Source organism: Paroedura picta, chromosome 15 (assembly GCF_049243985.1).
Source record: "Paroedura picta isolate Pp20150507F chromosome 15, Ppicta_v3.0, whole genome shotgun sequence".
Lineage (NCBI taxonomy): Eukaryota > Metazoa > Chordata > Lepidosauria > Squamata > Gekkonidae > Paroedura > Paroedura picta.
Genome location: NC_135383.1, coordinates 16,286,052 through 16,303,147, shown reverse-complemented (window position 1 = coordinate 16,303,147; position 17,096 = coordinate 16,286,052). Strand labels below are relative to the sequence as shown.

The following is a 17,096-nucleotide window of genomic DNA, read 5'->3' as shown; positions in this document are numbered from 1 at the left end:
TTGAGTGTCTTGGCAAAAATGCCCTGCCTCAGCCGCAAGCCCTTCTTCACCCTCAGTTTCGTAATGCCGTTTTCCTGAGTAGCTCAGGGAAGCACATGCAATTTGATCCCAGCAACAGCCCTGCAAGGTAGGAAGGGTTAAACCTGATCCTCCCCGCAAGGCCAGTCCTTCCCACCGGCTCTCCCCAACATTAGGAGTTTCCCCTGGCATATGGGGTGCCTCCTTGGGCTCTCACCCATGTCTGTCTCCCTGGCCCTTGCCTCTCCCAGCCCCAGGCAAGAGAGGAGAGGCCTTTTGGTGGTAAAGAAAACTTTTATTGCTGGCATTTGGTTGGTCGATTGGTTGGTTCAGGTATAAAAGAGAGGGAAGGGCGTCCCTGTACAAAAAAAAAAAAAAAAAAAAGGCTACCTGAGGCCCAGCAGGGTTCACCCCTTCTGGGTGCTTCACTTTGGCTCGGGAGGAGGGCAGCTGGCTCAGGCAAAGGCACCAGCCCGTCGCAAGGGGGCTTTTTGCCTTGTGTGCAAAAAGTGACGGGAAGTTTCACATTTTGTCCGACTTTTGGTTGCAAACAGAAGGGAGGCCACAAAAAAGGGGGTGTCCCTGCATTCGCACCCACCCTCCCTCCCGGTAAGTGCAGGCGACCAGCAAGCGCCAGACACGGGGTAGTGGCCTGGATCCCCTCCCTCCCTGCTGGTCCCAAGAAATTGCACGTGGCAGAGAGTCCTTTGGTTCAAGCAGAGGCGCCCTCCTGCCCCTTGGGAAGCAGAGGCCGTTCCCTCTGAGAAAAGGGAGGGCCCAAATCCGCTTTGGCTTCAGAAGTCAGTTGGAGGTGCTGGTGCAGGCAGTGCTGTCATGTGGGCCAGGTGGGAAAAGCTCCCCACATGCACGTACACTCCCACGAGCATAAGTCACATTGCAAAGAAGATTGTCCCTTGGGCTGCTGTCACAGAAGCAGCCCAAGCCTGTAGTTTCCCTTCCCCCCCTGACCCCACCATCAGGAGCACACACCCCCTCAAAGGGGGCTACCCAGCCACGGCCCCTGACTGGCCTGGCAGAGAGAGGACCACCTTCCAAGCAGGCAGGGCCGCAGGGGTGTCACTTTCCTCAGTGGGGTTTTGGGGACACCCCAGGTGCAGCCGCTGTGGCTTGGCCAGAGTCCAGGAGCCAGCCCAGGTAAGGGGGCAAATGGTTGGCCAGGGGGGGGCTCTTCAGCAGAAGCCCCCTGGATTGTCCGCTTGCCATGGGGGGAGGGCCACACCTTCTCCCCTCCCCCCTCATGTCTGAGACCCCTTAGCTGAGCCAGACTGGAGGGGCTGCTTTGTCAAAGTGGGGGAGGGGGAGAAAAAATTGGCCCCTTCAGTCACTTGGAAAAAGTTTTTTCACTCCCCTTGGAGGAGCAGAGTGGTCCAACGGGTACTTGAAGAAATCATTCATGCGCCCCCCCCCCCCGCCTTCACACGCACACAAAAGCCCCTCCTGCCCCACCCTAAACTAGTGGATGCAGGGAAAAGGCAGCAGACCTCTCCTTGGCGCCGGTTTGGGACAGAAAGTCCCTGGATGCAGCCCCCCCCCAATTCTTTGAGCGGGCAGAATCAGCCCCCCATGGCGCCCCGCAGGTAGGGCTCCCGCCTCCTCGCTGCGTAAAAGTGCAGACGGTTTGCGCCTTGAGGTAGGGTCACTTGCGCGGTTCCCTGGCCAGGGGCGCAGGTCCAAAAGTGGCCACAAAGAGGGAGCCGGCGGGCGGGCGGGCGGGCGGGCGGGCGGGCGGGGAGGGGGGGAGGCGGCTGCCCAGGGCTCCCCCCGCGCGTCCCTTGCGCCCTTTGGCTGCCCGGCGGCTCCCCCCAGCCACTAACGCACCCGGACGGGCGGCGGGGTCAGGGGGGCGAGAAGCGGTCTATGGTCCGGGCGTGGTGGTCGTTGTGCAGGTGGGCGGCGGCGGCGGCTGCGGCGGCGGCGGCGGCGCCCTGGGCCAGCACCTCGGCCGCCTTGTCGGGGCTGAGTCCGAGGTAGAGGCTCTCCATGGCGACCTTGGGGTCGGCGGCCAGGAAGTGGGAGGTGTGGGAGAGCAGGTCCTTGTCCGGGTGCTGCTGCTGGGCCAGGCGCGCCATGGCCAGGACGCCCTCGGGGAAGTCCAGCTTGAGCTTGCCGTCGGGGCCCGTCGAGGCCGCCGCCGCCGCCGCCGCCGCCGCGTGCATCTTCATGTGGCTGAGCAGGTTGCGCTGCTGGGCGAACTTGCCGCCGCACACCTGGCACTCGTAGGGCTTCTCGCCGGAGTGGATGCGCATGTGCTCGGTCAGGCGGTACTGGCGGGTGAAGCGCATGCCGCAGGCGTCGCAGGCGAAGGGCTTCAGGCCCAGGTGGCTCCGCATGTGGCGCGTCATGGTGCCGCGCTGCGTGAACTTCTTGCCGCAGATGGAGCAGGGGTAGGGCCGCGTGAGCCAGTGCGTCTTCTCGTGCTGCCGCAGCGTGGCCGGGTCCTTGTAGGCCTTGTCGCAGGACGAGCAGCGGTAGGGGCGCAGCAGGTCGCAGCCGCCCGGGCCCCCCGACGGCAGCGGGGCGCTCAGGGGCTTGTCCAGGAACGGGGAGCCCTGCCCGGCTGCCGCCGCCGCCGCCGCCGCTTCAGCCGCCTCCTTGCGGTACAGCTCGTCCTCCTCGTTGTGCGCCTCGACGTGCGCGTTCAGCTGCTCCGACGACGGGAAGCCCTTGCCGCAGGGGATGCAGACGTACAGGTTGTCGCCGCCGAAGCTCTCCGGCTCGTAGCCCAGGTAGCGCTCCAGGCTGCCGGCCGCCGGGGAAGGGCCGCCGCTGCTGCAGCCGGTCTCCTCGCTGGTGCTCTTGTCGTTGTCCAGGTCCTCGGCCTCCCCGTCGGGCTCGGCGCTGTCCAGGCTGGCGTAGCGGCGCTGCGAGGGCGACTGCCCCTTGTGGTCCAGCTCCCCCTCGGCCCCGCCGCCCTTGTCCCGCCGTCCCCGGCAGTCGCCTTCTTCCTCATCCTCCTCCTCGTCGTCCACGTAGCCGCCCACCAAGGGCTCGTGCTTCATCCAGCGGTACAGGAACTCGGGCGCCGCCGCCGCCTCCCCACGCCCCGACGACTCCGGCCCGGGCCCCGGGCTGCCGCGGTACGAGTCCGGGTCTCCGAAGGCGGGGTGGCTGGGCAGCAGAGCGCCGCTGAGGGCCGGGCTGTCGGGCCCGGGGGGCAGTGAGCTCTCGCGGTTCTCCACGGCTGCTCTCAGGCGGCCCTCCGAGGGGGCGGGCGGCGGCAGCGGCAGGCCTGGCCCGTTGGGGCTCTTCTTGGACAGGTCGAGGCCGCAGAGCGGCGAGCAGAGGCGCTCGGGAGGGCACAGGCCGTGCGAGGCCGCCGCCGCAGCAGCGTAGAGCTCTCCACAGTGGGTGCTCAACGGGTTGCCCGCCTCGACGGGCCGCGGCAGGGGCGGCGGCGGCGGGGGCGGCGGCGGGGGCGCGTAGCAGCTCTGGATGACCGGCGTGGCGGCGCGGAGGCCGCGGGGCAGCTTGCCCAGGTGCGAGTAGCCGCCGCGGAACTGGCAGTACTTGCCGGCGCGCCTCAGCTTCTTCTTGCACAGGGCCACCAAGTCCGGGATCTGCAAGTAGCTGGCGGCGGCCAGGAGGGCGCCCAGGCTGGGCTCGGCGGCGCCCGGCTCCCCGTCGGCGTCGCCCAGGCGTCCGGTGTAGATGAAGTCGAGGACGGCGCGGAAGACGGCCGGGCTGACCATCTCCTGGTCGAGGTTGATGAGGTTGTCGTGGACCACCAGGGCCTTGAGGTAGGCGCTGCTGGCCGCCAGCACGTTCTTGTGCGCCCGGAAAAGCGCGTTCTGCACCACCAGGATCACGTCGCACAGGAAGCCCTTGGTCCGCTGCACGTTGAGCTGCAGCAGCAGCTGCCGCGAGTGGCCCGCCGACTCCGAGGCGTCCAGCATCGCTGCGCCGCCGTCGCCGCCGCCTGCAAGGAGGGCACGGAAGGAGAGGGACACAGAGAGAGAGAGAGAGAGAGAGACGCGCCGTCAGAGGCCCGGCTCCGGCTCCGGCAGGCTGGGCCAGGCCCGGCCGCCTCTCCGCGCGCTCTGGCCGCCTTCCCCCCGCCAGGCTGCCCTTATAGCGGGGCTTTCCCTCGCAGGCGGGCGAAGGGAAGGGAAGAAGGGGGAGGAGGAGGGGGTCCACCCCCCACCCCCCGTATCTCCGCCGATCCCATCCCATCCCACGCCCCCTCCCGGCGGCGAGGTGGGGGGCTGGGCTGAGCAGGCACACCTGGAAGGGGGCAGCGCCGGCCGAGCTCCCGCGAAGACCAGAGACCCCTTCGAAGGGCAGCCGCCTCGCCTCCGGATCACGTCGGGGCGGGGGGGGGAAGCACAGGGATCGCCGGCCCCCCCTCGTCCAGTCCCGGGAATTCCCGATCGGCCCCCACCGGGACGCCAAACGACAGGAAACCCCCCTTTCCCCGCCGCCGCTCAATTCTCTGCCCGCAGAGGGAGGGAATCTCCGACCAGCAGCGCCCTTCCCGCAGTGGACGCGCCGCTCCGCCTCCAGCAATTCCGTCCGAGAAGGCACCGATGGGGTTGGGGGTCCTTCCCGAGAGGCGGCGGCTAGGCCGGTTCCGCCGGGCCCCGCTCCTACGGAGCGCGCCTTGTCGCTTCCGCCCGCTGCCCTCCACTCAGGCTCGGGGACCGCTGGGCGCCCACCGCATCCCGGGGAGCCTTTCGCCCGGACAGGGGGGAGTTCAGCAGAACAGAAGGAGCCCGTGTGCTGGGGAGCAAGAGGGCGACGGACCCAAGGGAGCTTGTTGCCGAGGGCTCCGCGGAACAGCCGCCTGCAAGGCCTCGGGCGGAAAGGTCGGGGGAGCAGCCTTGAGAAAGCCGCCCCCGAAGCGAAGGGCTGTTTGGGGAGGGTGGGGGAGCGGGAAGGGGGTCCCCGCATTCCTCCCCCCCCCAAGAGCCAGAAGACGCCTCCCGGGAAACCCGAAAGAGTTCGCGCAAAGCGGCCAAGAGGGGACCCCCGGAGGACCCCCGGGCGGAGGACCCCCGGGCGGCCGAAGAGACCCCCGGACCCTCCGCGAAGCAGCCGGGCACAGACGAGCCCGCAGTTCCCGAGAAAGATTCGGTTTCCGTGCCAGCCGGAGTTTCCCGCCGGCTTGGCAAGCCAGGGCGGTCCGCGGAGCCCCGCTGCGCCCTGCCTGGGGACGGGGGAAGCTTTCCGTCGGGTCCCCCCAGGAAGCAGAGCAGCCGCGCCGGCGGGCTTACCTGGGAGCCCCGTCGAGTGGGCCAGGCAGGCCAGGTCCGTGTGGCCGCGCATGGCTCGCCCGGTGGCGTCGGCGGAGGCTGCGTCCCGACCGGCGCCTGGAGCCCGACGGCGGCGGTGCCTGGCCCCAGTGCCGGGAGCGCAGCGGCTGCGCGGCAAGGTAGAGGCCGGGCCGCGAACTCCCTCTGACCCCGGCCTGAACTCGGGCGTGCTGAAGGAGCCGCCGCCGCTTCCTCCGCCTCCCAGGCAGCCAGGCAGGCCGGCAGGCAAGCAGGCAGGCAGTGAGCAGCGGGCCGGGGGAGGGCGCGGAGGAGGAGGAGCCGCCCGGCTTGGCCTGGCCCGGCCCGGCCGACCGAGCTCCCGAAGGAACAGCCCCAGGGGGCGGGAAGGGGCGGCGGCCGAGGGGGCTGGCCGGACCCGGCGCCCGTCGGGGAAAGGCTGCGCTCCCAGCTGCCCGGGAGCTACCGGCTGGCGAAAGACGCCTCTCCGCTGCCCTCTAGACTAGAACTCGGCACGGGCGGGACGGCGCTGGCCCCGGCTGTGCGTGGCGCGGGCTGCGAGCTGGCAGGGGCCGGTGGCCACTTTCTGAGCCTCCAGTGCCCGCAGCACCTTCTCCCCAGCCTGTCTCTCGGCGCGCCCCCTCCAGCTTTCTCTTTAAGGATGGCGCCATCTGGTGGCGCAGCGCGATCCGGCCCGAGTCCAGCACCGCCGGCGCTGGGGCAGCATCCGAGGACCGAGGGGCCCCCTTTTCTCCCGTCGTCGGAGCAGCTGGAAAGCCCCCGACGGGAGGGCAGGATCCGGGGCGGTGGTGGCAACGGGGAGGGGGGCACCGAGCCGCAGGTAGGTGCTGGACGCGTGGCTCCGGCCCGGATTCGCTTCTGTCTCCACACACCCCGCCCCAGACTGGCAGCTCGCATTTTGGACGGAGCTGGGCGGCCAAAAGGACTCCTGGGCCTGTAGCGCGGTGGGGGGGGGGGGGAAGGAATCAGAAGCAACCCCCCCGGGGGGAGCTAAGGAGAACCTCTTGCTTCGTTGACGGGGCGACGGACAATCCTGCGCCCAAAAAAGGAAGCCCTTAAGAGCTACCCGAGAGATTTGGGAGGATCCGGATTTGCAAGAGGAGTTTTAAAACAGTCAAACGGGGGTCTGTCTGGCCGCAGGGTCGCCTTGCGTCCTCCCTTTCGGAGCTTCTCCCGCCTGCAGTTGCTGGCTCATTTCAAAGAGACCCCCATGGGCAGTCAGCCCCCCCCCCCAATTGTCCCATCTGGGCCACCCAGCCTTCCTCCGGCTCTGTTGCTCCACAAGCCTCCCTGTCTCCCCTTCCTCCGGCTCCTTCTCGGGGAGGGGTCTTTCCTTGAAACTCCGCTGGGTCTCCCGGACGCTCCGCGGATGCCGTCGGGCAGACCAAGCCACCCCCGGACCGGTTTCTGCCCGGAGGGGGAGCTTCTTGAGGGGGGGGGCGGAGTAGCCCTTCCCGGCTGGCGTCTCCCCCAGCCATTCCCACGAGGGGCTTCGGGCCCAGAAAGCTCTCGAGGTTTTTTTTTTTTAGGGGGGGGGAGTGGGTGGCCGCGGCGGGTTTTTTTCTACCTCCCCCTCCCCCGCACGCCCCCCACACGCGGGATTCGCATCTCGAGCCGGGCCACTTTCGCTTTCTCCTTCGCCCCCCCCCCCCGCGTCTTTGGAAGTCCGCCTCGGGCCGGGCAAATGGGACGGCTTGAGAAGCGCTCGGGGGACCCCTCAGCCCGGTGGGGCTTGGACGGTCTCGACGCCGGGCTCCGTTCGCCTCCCCCCCCCTTCCGGCACCCCCTCCCTCGAAGGCCGGGCGCGCGGTCGCTTAGGATGGCGGCCTGAAGCGCGCAAGGGAAGGCGGCCGCTACAGCGAAGGTGTCCCGAAGCAAGCCCTTGGCCTTAGGGAGGAAGGAGCTGCCCCCCCCCACTCCCCCTTTTGGCCCTCTGTCCCCATCTGGAACGGAAGGGTGTCTTGGTGCCTGCAAAAAGAGGCCCTTGCTTCTAATGTCCCTGTAGACCCAGCCGGAAGGGCCAGAATGCTTCTTCCCTTCACAACCCACCCCCTCGGCCAGCCAGATGTACCCTTAAACGGGTAGCTCTCTGGAGCCTCGGAACTGGTGGTGTCCTTTGGGCTTCTGCATCTGGAGCAGAGAAGACCAGCTGCCCCCGGGGCTCCTTTGCAGGGTGGGAATGGCCTAATGTGCACAGCAGCCCTGCAGAGCTTGGACTAGGATCAGAGCCACTTTGGTGATGGCTCCAGTGCAATTCTTCCCTTGTTATTTTGGGGGAAAGGAAATCTTTCTTTCTTTCTTTCTTTCTTTCTTTCTTTCTTTCTTTCTTTCTTTCTTTCTTTCTTTCTTTCTTTCTTTCTTTCTTTCCCTCTCCTGAAGGGCTCTCTACAGCAAGCTTTTAATTTCTTATTACTTGTTGGTCTGCCAGGTGTCCCTCGTACCAGAGACTGGCTTCGTAGACTGTCTAAATATGGCTCTAAAAAAAAAAAAACCTCTTGAGTTACAATATGTTGGAGGGGTAGGTGGGGTGCTGGCGTTGCCCATTCCTTTAATGAAGGACTGAGAGGCAACATTTTTATGGGCTTATGGGGTTCCAAGTGCCAATTATGCGCACATTCTATCAGGGCATGAAAGTGATTGCGTGCAGCATGCCTGTGCATAGTTATCCCTTCTTGTGACCTGCATGTTATTGATGGACTCACAAGGATCCGTGTTTGTAAAAGTATGCATTAATAATCAGGACGTTTCTCATCAGTCATGCAGAATTCTATGTTTTCAGCTGGGGCCAAGAGACTTTCTGGTGCTGCCTCTTACTTGGAACTGGGATGTGACTTAGCTCTTTTAATATAAAAGTTGCAGACCCCCCACTTTCTGTTTTCTAATGGTTGGGATCTTCTTTTTTAAGGTGTGAGATGGCTTAATCTCCCACAAGCAAAACAATACTTGAAATTAAGTACTTACAAATAGATGACACATGACTGGGTCACGTGGTGCCCTTCATCAAGACGGATCTCCAAAGACAGTCGGAGCCACGTATGACTCAGTGTTCACCTTCTGACTCTTCAGCATAAGATGACCCAAAAGGAGGGTTTCAGTTCTGGGTTAGATGTAAGGAAATAATGTGCCTTGGAAAGCACAGAAGCTTTATGCAATGTCCCCCAGTTTCCTTGCTAAGGGGGAAATGCTGTTCAAAAAATGACAAAGATGATCTGACTCCGTTGGTGACAAGAGAAAGAATTTTTTTACTTGCAAAAAAAAAAAAATAGAAGCACAGCTTACATGACATATTCATGTAGATACCTTTCACTTAATGTGAACAGATGAACTTCAAAAAGGTTACTCTTGCACAGCTCCAAGCCCAGGTAAGAGAGAGGAGATGAAAAACATAAACCAAGCAAGGGCCAAAGAGACTCAGTGTCTGGTGGTGACAACGGCCAAGTATACCTTAGAAAGAGAATTCTCTTAACCCTTCCCCTCCCAGATCGTGTTGCATGCAGAATTACAATACCTAACAGTGAAACCCTGGTTTTCTTTGGTGGTCTCCCATCCAACTAAAAAACAGGACCATCCTGCTTGACTTTTGGAATCTGACAAGAGCAGGCTTGCTTGGGTCATCCCAGCCTCCTGGAAAAGAGGTCTAGGAACAGGACAGATGGTCAGGGAAGGGGGTTGTTGCAGATTCCCAAAGGCATCTGGCTGGGGGTGCTAAACTAGATGCCATAACCACTTTGAAACACCCCCCACACACCATCTCCCCTGGTCAGTAAATCACTCACAGGAGGGCAATTTGGATCTCCGTCCCCCCATAGTTTTATTTTTTAGGAGATAGGAATGTCATAGAAAATATAGAAGAAATACAGAAAGGGGTTACACATAACGATTGTTTTAAATGCATGTGGCTTCATCTTTTAAATTAACTTTTAACTGTTGTTAGCCACCCCGAGACTGCTGCTAGAGAAGGGCTGCCTAGAAATATAATAATAATAATAATAATAACAACAACAATAACAACAACAACAACAATTCAAACATTACTATACACAGTGTATTAAAAAGACTTCTCTCCAACGTCCACCTCCTCATAATCTTCACAACCATCTCTGATTATTTTTACTTCTAAACATTATAAGCAATCTCTTTCCCCACTGTATGATTATTCTGCAGCATTACTAGATAACACAGATCTCATCAACCAGCAGTTCGAGGCAGGATCGGAAGCCTCCTCTGCAACTGGCCAATGTGTGGCTAGATCCCCGTCTGCGGGATCCAGTCGGTTTAAAGTAAAACTGACCAATAGCGCACACTAGTGGGAAGATCTTGTGTACATGGCTTATGTACATAAGTAGGGGTTGGTTGTGGGTTTCTTTGGTCCAGTTTTGGTTCTTGTTCCATCATGCTGGGCTCCCAGTAAAGAGCGGAAATGAATTCCCAGTGTCCAGCTCTCTAAACCCGCACAGATCTAACATTAACGATGACCATCAAAGCATCAAAATCAATTAAAAGTGTATCTCGCAATAAGAAAGAGATCAAGAATAAAAGGTATTATTGTTCAAATTCCAATCCTTTCTACAGCTATATTCAAATTTTATTCTCATCCTAAGTAAACAAAATACTGCATTTCCCATAGATGTGCTATTTTACACAACTTCACATTGTGAGCCACCCTCAGCCTGCTTGCATGGAGGCGCGGCCTAGAAGTCAACATATAAATACTTTGGAAGGGGAGGGCAGATTATGCAGATAAAATAAATAAATGAAATGTATCACCTGCTTTCATAATAAACTTTCCATTTCTTCTCAAGAGTCAGATGGTGAGAAATCTGCAACTGTTTCTGCCCACTGGGACCCGACCCAGGGTTCATTTTGCAGTAGGCAACCAGGAGGAAGGGTGTTTGTGAAGCTCTGAAGGCTGGTTTTACCAGAAGGGAAAGGGGACTTAAATTTTTCACCAGTGCTGTCCTACCAATGCCTCCCCATCATTGTATTGACAGATGGATCCCTGCAGTAAGACTTCCATACTTAAAGCTATGATCAAGAGCAGGGGTAGTCAACCTGTGGTCCTCCAGATACCATGGACTACAATTCCCATGAGCCCCTGCCAGCGTTTGCTGATCTAGAGCACAGCCATTTTTTTCTCCAGTTAACATCACAAAAACTGCCATGTTGGCCTGTAGAGTTTGCACCCTTTTTGTCATGCAAGCAGCAGCTACACAAGTGCAAAGTCTATGTATGCCTGTTTGGCAGTGCTCCCTAGAAGTTTTCCCAGTATGGGAGAGAGGGGGGAATATGGATGCGTGAACAGTGATCTGGTTGGGCTCGTGGTCTGTTCAAGTCTCATGATCAGGGAAGAAGAAGAAGAGCTGTTTTTGTATATCCCACTTTTCACTGCCAAGTCCCAAAGCCACTTACAAAAATCTTTCCCTTCCTCTCCCCACAACAGACACCCTAGGAGGTAGGTGGGGCTGGGAGAACTCTGACAGAACTGCTCTGCAAAAACAGCTCCAATTGGGCTGTGACTATCCTCAGGTCACCCAGCTGGCTGCATGTGGAGGAGGAGTGGGGAATCAAACCCCTTTCCATCAGCCGCTTCCGGGTTCCTTTTTGTGGCCTCAAACGGCGTCACACGATCCACAGTGATTCCTGCCTGTTCGGTCTTACCTGGCCAGATGGGCGACTTCCTCACCTCTAGCAGTATTGTCCCTTTGCCTATTAGCCAGCCCCCAATTGTACATCCAAGAGAGCAAACCAGTCAGCCAGTGACTACAAAGGAACACTTTTTAGAAGTGTTCTGTTTTGATACTTCTTTCAGCCCATGTTATCGATTTTATTGTACACATGCCTGTTTTTGCAGAGCTTTATGGGGGAGTTGGGTTTCCCCATATCAATAAAGGTAAAGGTCTCCCCCTGTGCAAGCACCGAGTTATGTCTGAGCCTTGGGGTGACGCCCTCTAGCGTTTTCATGGCAGACTCAATACTGGGTGGTTTGCCAGTGCCTTCCCCACTCATGACCGTTTACCCCTCAGCAAGCTGACCTGGGAAGGATGGAAGGCTGAGTCAACCTTGAGCTGGCTGCTGGGATCGAACTCCCAGCCTCATGGGCAGAGCTTTCAGACGGCTGCCTTACCACTCTGCGCCACAAGAGGCTCTTCCCCATATCAATAGCCCCTGCCATTGCTGATCATGAGACAGAATCTCTGGGACCCTGGTTGGTAATTGAGGAATCTCCTTGTTGAGTAATCAGCACACTGATTCATCATTTATTATTTTACTAATTTTATTACATTCATATACCGCCCACCCCTGTGGCTCAGGGCAATTTGCAATGCAAATTTGTGGTACGGCATCGAGGAAGCAGTATGATTATGGACATATAACCTTCCTAGTGGTAGAACTTGTAACAGTGGAATGTTTAACGCTCAAAACAGTGGAATAATATTTGTTAGCAGAGCATGATAAATTTGCAGCTCTATAAATGTGTGGCTGTTAACTGCACGGTAGTTCAAGGTGGTGAGAGGTGAGAGGGGTCTCTGGGGGTCTGGTTCACAGGAGCTGGTTCATCGGCCCATTTCTTTGCGACAAATTATTTCCTTCCCCACCCCACCCTGCCTCTTTTGTGTAGCGGGTAGCTAGGAACCATGTACAGCATGGCCTGCTGGATGCAGTAAACCTCCGGCTCAAACGGTAGAAGTCATGTGTTGACTGCAGGAAAGGGCAATGCCAAGAGGGTCTCATTTCGCGTATGCATCTGCAACTCTAATCCACACATTGCAAGCTGGCAGGGAGGAGAGGCAAGCAGGAGGAAAAAAACGGCAGCATTCGTTGAGCGGATGGGTCTTGGAAGCCAACGCGAACCAAATTTAAAGCAAATGACGATCCCTCCCACCCAAGTAGTTTTGGATCTTACCCCTACACACACACACACACACACAGAGGGGGGGCAAACATCACTCGACAGAAGGCTGCAGGCCTGCTCAAAGACGTGTGTAATTTCGCTCCGTGTGGAGCTTTGTTTTTTTAATTGTTAAAATAATTGTTTTAATTAATTAATTGATTGATTGATTACAGTTGTATGCCTCCCTCCCCTGAGGCTCAGGGCGGTTCACATGGAATGTAAAGGAACTATACATAGAACTCAAGTTTTTTATATAGAACAGAAATAACAGCAATGGTCATAATAATAATAGCAGCAACAAGAGAATAACAATTTAACATCACAACAATCAAACAGGGCCATGGGCCTCGTTCCACCAGGTGGGGCCAGGACAAAGAAGGCTTTAGCCCTGGTTGAAGTCAGGTGATCTTCCTTGGAACCAGGGATCACCAGCCGGTTGGAGGTGGCAGAGCTGACTTTGTCCCCTGCCTTCTGCACTGCATACCCCAAGTTTCAGCCTGTCTCGGCCTTCCCGCAGAAGGGGTGGAAACGACAGAGGCAAGGAAGAAGGAAACTGGCAGCCTCACCAGGGAGCGACCTTCTGCCTTTCATTTCCCCTTTCTCACCGCTCCTTTCACAATCGCTGCCCTTTCACAGCCGTGGGACTCTGTGCGTGCGTGTGAAGCGGCCTTGTGCTGAATCCGGCCCCTGGGCCATCGGTGTCGGTATTGTCTACTCGGGCGGGCAGCTGCTCTCTAGGCCGGCCTTCCTCAACTTTTTTTACCATTGAGAAATCCCAGAAACATTCTTCAGGCTTCGAGAAACCCCAGGAGTGCAGAATATGGCTGGGAAGCAGAGCTGTGGACACACCCACCTGGGGCCCCTCCCCTTCCCACCCCCTCCAGGCCCATCATTGGCCATTTTGGGCTGGGGGGAGTCAACATGAACGTATATGGCTGTATCACCTGATCAATGTTTAACAAATTTTAAAAACATAACAAGTTAAGTGCTCCCCATTCAGGAAACCCTTCCAGGGCTCTCAAGAAACCCCAGGATTTCACAAAATGCTGGTTGGGAAAGCCTGAGCCAGGTAGGGGTCTTTCACGTCCCCCACCACCTTATCCTTTGGCTAGATTGAACCTGCGGCCTTCTGCAGGCTGAGCAGATCCTCTGCCACTGTACCACAGCCCTTCCCTTATGCCCACACATGAAGCGGCCTTCTGTTGGATCAGCCAAAGCCAAATGGAGCCACAGTACATAGAATAGCCCAGCAGGAACTGGGCACGGCAAAATCACTCCGAATAAGATATAGCAAGGATAAAGCTTTTAACAGACAACATTGTTGTCAAATCGTTTCAGAATAGTACCCAAAAACGACTGAAGAGTGCAACAATCAAACCAAAGTTATACATAATTATGATTGAAAAAGCCACTGGTTAAAGCAGGCTTCCTCAACCAGGGGTTTGTGAAACTTGGATTTGTTAAACATTGATTGGGTGATATGACCCTGTATCAGGGGTAGTCAAACTGCGGCCCTCCAGATGTCCATGGACTACAATTCCCAGGAGCCCCCTGCCAGCAAATGCTGGCAGGGGGCTCCTGGGAATTGTAGTCCATGGACATCTGGAGGGCTGCAGTTTGACTACCCCTGCCCTATATGGTGATCTCCCCCTGCCTCCCCCCCAATGGCCAATGATGGACTGGGAAGGGGGCAGGGGGGCATGTCCACACTGAGATCCCCCTGGCCTACAACGACTTATTCCTTTCTGGAACCATTTTCTTCCTCTCTGGAACCTCATTAAAACTCATTTCCCCAGTCTGGTGACAGGTGCTTCTGGGTACTAAAGAAGGTGCAGGTAAAGGCCAGGGTTGGGGCCAGATGCCTTCCCCTCTGCTGGCAAAGGGAACCTAGTGCAGGAGGGCGTTGATACTCACATCCCCAGAGCGGCTTGGAGTGGGGGCTTTGTCCAGCAGGGGGGCGCCACGTTCCTCGTCTCCCTTCGCTCCCTGCGGCTGACAGGTTGGCAGTGGTGGACTGACAATCTCAGGGTGTGCGGCTACCGGAGACTGCTGCGGTTGGCTGCCCCCATTGAGCTGTCGCAGCCGTGTCACCCCCCACACCAAGCCACGATTGGTGGGTCATGGCCAGGTATTATGGTACATGAGGGCGTCTTCTTTTCCTCTCTGTGTTTGTCCTCTGCTTGGGGACTGTAGTGACTCCAGCTCCAGAAGAACAGGAGGGAGCTGTCATTCTATGGTCCAAGCAATTCAGGGTTCAGGCGTCCAGTGGCTTTGGAAAGATGCTGGGTAAAACTTAGGAAGGAGACCACCGAGAAAGGCCCTGAAGAGGGGGGCAAAGGTAAGGCACCCCTGCCTCTCCCTTGCCTGGAAAGCCCCAAGGTTGGGGGTCTCTGTAAGCCAGTGGCTACTCAATAGCACTTCGGTGTGTCCTGTTGGAGTCCCTGGGTCTCTCCCACCGAGCCCCGCAGTCTGGATCGTGGGGCTGTTGGCTCAAGACATGCAGGGGACCAGATGCCCTGAGCTTGAGGATGGGCTTGGCTTCAGGCAGGATCTCATGCAGTGGCTCAGGATCCACGCAAGGCTTCAATAAGGGACATCTCCAATGGGGGAGGGGGGAACGGCAGCCCTGGGGAGGCCCTTCCTCAAAGGCTGGTCTTGTAGCCGAAACAGCCCAGTTTAGCCGGAGCTTGTCAGAGTCTGAAAGCTAATCACGGGGGGTTGGGTCGGGGGGGTCAGTGTTTGGATAGGGTTGTTGCGCAGAGGAAGGCCATGGCAAAAAAACTCTTCCCATCTCTTGCCTTGGCCTGCCCCTCGAGCTGGAATTTCACAGGTCTCCACCAGAGGACGGCGCTTAACAATTACGATTAGCCTGACTTCATGCTAGGCACGGCATCTGTTCGGAAGGTGACCCTTGAAGAAAAGGAACCCGAATGAAAGATTTCTGGACTCCGAGCTCCCTGCACCACAATACTGCTGGAAGGGGCATTCCCCCCCCCCATTTTCCTGGCATGTCCTTCTGTTCTCTCTGCTGGGCCGTTCAGAACAGCTTTCAGGGAGGGTCTGGCAAAGGTTCTGCATGGCTGTGGGGGGGGGAGAACGGCTCCCCCAGGCCCCATCCAGGTAATTTATTGGCCTGCCATGTATTAAATCACACCTGCACACATCTCTTCCCCCCCCCCCCCCGCCTTCAGACAGCTGCCTCCCCTAGGGCTTGCGGAGAGACATGCTTAGTTGGACGCCCCGGAGAGGGGAGGAGGGTACCGAGTGCAAGAAGTTCCTGCCCTACTCCAGAGTCCCTCCTGCTTCCCCTACGCTGCAAAAGACAGATCTTTGCTAGATCAGGGAAGCAAGCCAAGAGAACATCCAGCCTGGCCTGGTGTCCTGGTTAAGAGCAGCGGCCTCTAATCTGGAGAACTGGACTTGATTCTCCCCCCCCCCATCTCTTCCTCCTCATGCAGACAGCTGGGGGACCTTGGGACAGCCTCAGTTGTAGGGAGCGGAGGGAAGGCGATTGGAAGCTGCTTGGAGACACATGCAGACTGCTAGGTAATCTCGGGCCAGTCCCAGTTCTTTCAGAGCTCTCTCAGCCTCACAGGGGGTCTGTGGTGGGGAGAGGAAGGGAAGGTGGTTGTCAGCTGCTTTGAGACACGTGAGGCCTGCTGAGTGATCTTGGGCTAGTCACAGTTCTTGCAGAGCTCTCTCAGCCTCACCTACCTCACTGAGTGTCTGTTGTGGGGAGATGAAAGGAAGCGATTGTAACACACACTGAGACTCCTTCAGGTAGGAAAAAAGTGGGGTTCAAAAAAACAGCTCTTCTTTGTCTCCTCCTCCTCTTTGTTTTTTACCAGTAGGCTGATTTGTGGAACTCAGTAATTGTTGTATAATTCTCAGTGAATTTTATTTAAACGTTCTTAGACCTGAGCAATGTAAAACAAACAATAGAAACAAACAGAATAAAACAGCAGGGAAATAAAAGTCGCACCGGTCAACGTATCATCAAACAGTATACAAGCTTTCAAGTTCCACAGAATTCTTCATCAAGCTTGATTCTGAGTCTTTCTAAAAGTTTGCTGAGGGAGAGAAAAAGAGATTTCAGGTTATGACATAGGAGACGCTCCCTCCCACCATAGGTTCTTCAAAAGGAATGTCAGGTGCATTGTACAGATTGCTGGATTCGATGCTTTGCATGCAAATTTCTTTCTTTCATTTATTTCTTTATTGCCCTTCCTTTCTCCCCAACAGGAACTCAAAGTGGCCTTTCTCTCCTCTGTTTTACCCTCACAACAACCCTATGAGGTGGGTCAGGTTGAGAGTACAGGACTGGCCCAAGTCCACCAGGGCACCAGTGGCTAATCCAGGAGTGGCCAAACTGTGACTCTCCAAAGTCCACGGACTACAATTCCCATGAGCCCCTGCTAGCAGGGGCTCATGGGAATTGTAGTCCACAGACCTCTGGCGAGCTATAGTTTGGCCACCTTTGGATTAGTCCAACACGCTCACTGCAACACAACCACTGGGACAGAGAAGCTACACAAAGGACCACTTTCCCTGGGTGAATCCAAAAGCTGGCCATTCATCGAAGACCTCCCCAGCATCACTGCGTACCTGTCTTGCTCACAGGAGGAAGCCCACGGATGGAGACAAATACTTGCTTCTCCGCCAGACAGCCCAACCCATCTTTTGGCCTGTGGCTGGCAGCGCAACGTCATTTGGGACCGCAAGGAAAGGGCACATTCTTCCCGGCGCCTTCGTCCCATCAGAGCCAGCTCTGCTTAACTCATTGCCTTCGTGGGGTGGTCTGCCCAGAGCCCCTTCCCCGTCGTTAATCAAAACACAGCAACACAGGCCAGATGTGGGAGCCGGTGTGGCTTTGACGCATGCTCACAACGTTGGCCAGGCCAGCCTTATTGGACAGGATGTGCCTCCCCCATTTCCGA

At 57.4% G+C, this 17,096-nt stretch overlaps 3 protein-coding genes across 6 annotated transcripts in view; 1 reads left to right on the top strand and 2 right to left on the bottom strand.

Moving 5' to 3' along the window:
* Window positions 1-292: 292 nt before the first annotated feature.
* On the bottom strand, window positions 293-5,603 carry HIC1 (HIC ZBTB transcriptional repressor 1). 2 transcript variants are annotated; one of them, XM_077311718.1, is made up of 2 exons: window positions 5,250-5,603; window positions 293-3,955 (listed from the first exon to the last, which is right to left on the bottom strand). In XM_077311718.1, the coding sequence occupies exons 1-2, from the start codon at window positions 5,299-5,301 to the stop codon at window positions 1,875-1,877; spliced, it is 2,133 nt and encodes a 710-aa protein (XP_077167833.1). In that variant the 5' UTR covers window positions 5,302-5,603; the 3' UTR covers window positions 293-1,874. The 2 variants fall into 2 exon arrangements, with proteins under 2 accessions (XP_077167833.1, XP_077167834.1); XM_077311719.1 differs by lacking the exon at window positions 5,250-5,603 and adding an exon at window positions 4,261-5,240.
* On the top strand, window positions 5,300-10,002 carry LOC143824825 (uncharacterized). The gene is made up of 3 exons (XM_077312558.1): window positions 5,300-5,364; window positions 5,562-6,087; window positions 8,173-10,002. Exons 1-3 carry the CDS (start codon window positions 5,300-5,302, stop codon window positions 8,176-8,178), a joined length of 597 nt encoding a protein of 198 aa, XP_077168673.1. The 3' UTR covers window positions 8,179-10,002.
* A 6,030-nt stretch (window positions 10,003-16,032) lies between these two features.
* Window positions 16,033-17,096, bottom strand: part of OVCA2 (OVCA2 serine hydrolase domain containing) — a 40,457-nt gene continuing 39,393 nt past the window's right edge. For all 3 annotated transcript variants that reach the window (XR_013226909.1, XR_013226910.1, XM_077312752.1), the window contains one exon: window positions 16,033-16,229. The gene's annotated coding sequence lies outside the window, so the exon portion shown is untranslated. The remainder of the gene's footprint in view (window positions 16,230-17,096) is intronic.